Source organism: Triticum aestivum, chromosome 2B (assembly GCF_018294505.1).
Source record: "Triticum aestivum cultivar Chinese Spring chromosome 2B, IWGSC CS RefSeq v2.1, whole genome shotgun sequence".
Taxonomy (NCBI): Eukaryota; Viridiplantae; Streptophyta; class Magnoliopsida; order Poales; family Poaceae; genus Triticum; species Triticum aestivum.
In genome coordinates, this window is record NC_057798.1 from 778642699 (window position 1) to 778645094 (window position 2396).

The 2396-nt window shown below is 53.5% G+C and overlaps 1 protein-coding gene across 1 annotated transcript; it reads right to left on the reverse strand.

Annotated features, from left to right (window-relative positions):
• Nucleotides 1–1218: 1218 nt before the first annotated feature.
• LOC123039632 (barwin) lies at nucleotides 1219–1880 on the reverse strand (the record flags this gene model as incomplete). Its single annotated transcript, XM_044462709.1, has 1 exon — nucleotides 1219–1880. A coding segment is annotated over one exon (480 nt), but the record flags the coding sequence as incomplete, so codon positions are not given.
• Between the last annotated feature and the right edge of the window lie 516 nt (nucleotides 1881–2396).

Sequence of the window (2396 nt, forward strand, 5' to 3'; positions counted from 1 at the left end):
CCTAGGAAGCTAACCAACACATAAATTGCACAAATTAGCGACCTAGTTAAAAAATCCCCAAATGATGAACCCTAACCCTAGCGGGATGAACCCTAATCCGTGTGGGAGGCCAGAGGCGAACACGCATACCTGGCTTGTGCCTTCTTCGCCGTCCGAAGAAGATCTCGAGGACGGCTCGCTCCAAGAAACCATGGCGGAGCGGCGAAAGGCGGCGAGTCGACAGTGCCGGCGCCGGCGGTGGTCGGGGTCGAGAGAGAGGAGAGCGAGAGTGATGAATAGGTTGGTCTGGTTCGAACACCGACCGGTGCGGCCACTTAAACGGGCGCGCCGAAATGGCCGTCTCTCGCCGTCTAACGGCGTCCGTCAACACGCGCCACGTCAGCCCGACAGGCGGGGCCCACCTGTCGGATTCGCTGTTTTCTGGGCTAAAACGCAGCGTCAGTGCTCCGCGTTACAGATTAGACCCATTGTTGGTGGTTTTGTATGCTCTACCTCAAATGTGGGATCGATCTATTACCCTAGCCCATAATGTGGTGGTTTTGGGTAAATAACTCTGTTTGGATGGTTACGAGGACAGAGGCATCTCTTGTCCAGTAGAGTTCAAACCCTAGGCTTGACATTGGCGCTCACTTTTTTTGGATTTACTTTAGGTCGTGCGACAATGTACATTGAATGGGAGAAGACGTTTCTGTCGACTATGAAGAAATCTATGACGGCTTCATCAATCCCGTCGACTAAGGAGGAGCCAGAATTTATGTTAGGCTTCCTAGCAAGCCACGAGCCAATCTGACGGAGGGAAAACTGAGTATCACCAAGTCTTTACCATCACCTTTTTATTGGCAACCATTTCAGGTGCTGTTCGAGTCCATCAAGGCCTCTTCATGGACGACCTGTTGCATTCACAGTCAGCTCCAATAATAATCTCCATCTCTCTCGCAGTCCAACAACAATATAGTCAACAACACGCCACGTCCATCGGGATCAGGTGCTTCGTCACTATCGCCATTGTTACACAGATTGCTGCACGCCGTTAAGATCCGGGGCACCACCGGCATCCGTACGACAGCAACCCTGCCGGGATATATACGCTCTCCAAAGGGCGCGACGTGTTCGTTGAAGAACGCCGCTGCCAAGCAAGCCGGCAGCCGGACTGACCTGAGGCTAATACAACTCCCAAACTCTACTAGCATTGTTTCAGCTGCTACTTCACGCACCTGATTTCTGCCAACTTCTGAGATTTATTCCACTTTCCGCAGTTACAACTCACAACCATAAGATAAGATCCATACATGAAATTTATTCCACTTGATCCGTGCCATGCATTCATACATGTGTGCGTACAGCGCAACAATGCGGCATCTGAGCATCATGCATGTGCTACTACGTACAGCGGCTTTTAATTACTCAACCACATGAGTGCTGGCTGGGAGCGTCTCGTTCTTTCCATGGAAGTTGATGCGGTTGTCGCGGCAGTCGACGAACTGGTAGTTGACGATGAGGTGGCCCCTCTGGTACCCCATGCCGTCGGTGTCGATCTTGACGAACACGGTGTCCCAGTCGAGGTCCAGCCCGCCGTTGGCGCACTGGTCCACGATCCTCGCCGTGATCTGCGCCCCCGTGCCCGTGTTGGTCACCCGGATGCACCGCCCGCACGACGCCTGGCCGCGGGGGCCAGCGGGGCCGCAGAACGCCGTCCAGCCGTACTTGGACCGCCACGAGAACGGCTTGCCGGCGTCCCAGGTGGAGCAGTAGGCGCTCACGGCGGGGGCGCCCAGGTCCCAGCCGTTTTGAGCTGGGCGGTAGTAGTGGTAGGTCGCCCGGACGTTGCTCGCCTGCTGCGCCGCGGCAGCCGCGGCACCGGCGCACAGGAGCGCAACATAGAAATTGAAAGGATCGATATAGTTGACTAGAGGGGGGTGAATAGGCAACTAACAATTTTTAAGCTTTTCTTTACCGATTTAAACTTTGCAACAAAATAGGTTGTCTAGATATGCAACTATGTGAGCAACCTATATGATGCAATAACAACTAGCACATGAGCAAGCAAGGGATACAACACAAGTAAGGTTGCAAAAGTAAAGGCACGAAATAACCAAGAGTGGAGCCGGTGGAGACGAGGATGTGTTACCGAAGTTCCTTCCTTTTAAAGGGAAGTACGTCTCCGTTAGAGCGGTGTGGAGGCACAATGCTCCCCAAGAAGCCACTAGGGCCACCGTATTCTCCTCACGCCCTCACACAATGCGAGATGCCGTGATTCCACTATTGGTGCCCTTGAAGGCGGCGACCGGACCTTTACAAACAAGGTTGGGGTAATCTCCACAACTTAATTGGAGGCTCCCAACGACACCACGAAGCTTCACCACAATGGACTATGGCTTCGAGGTGACCTCAACCGT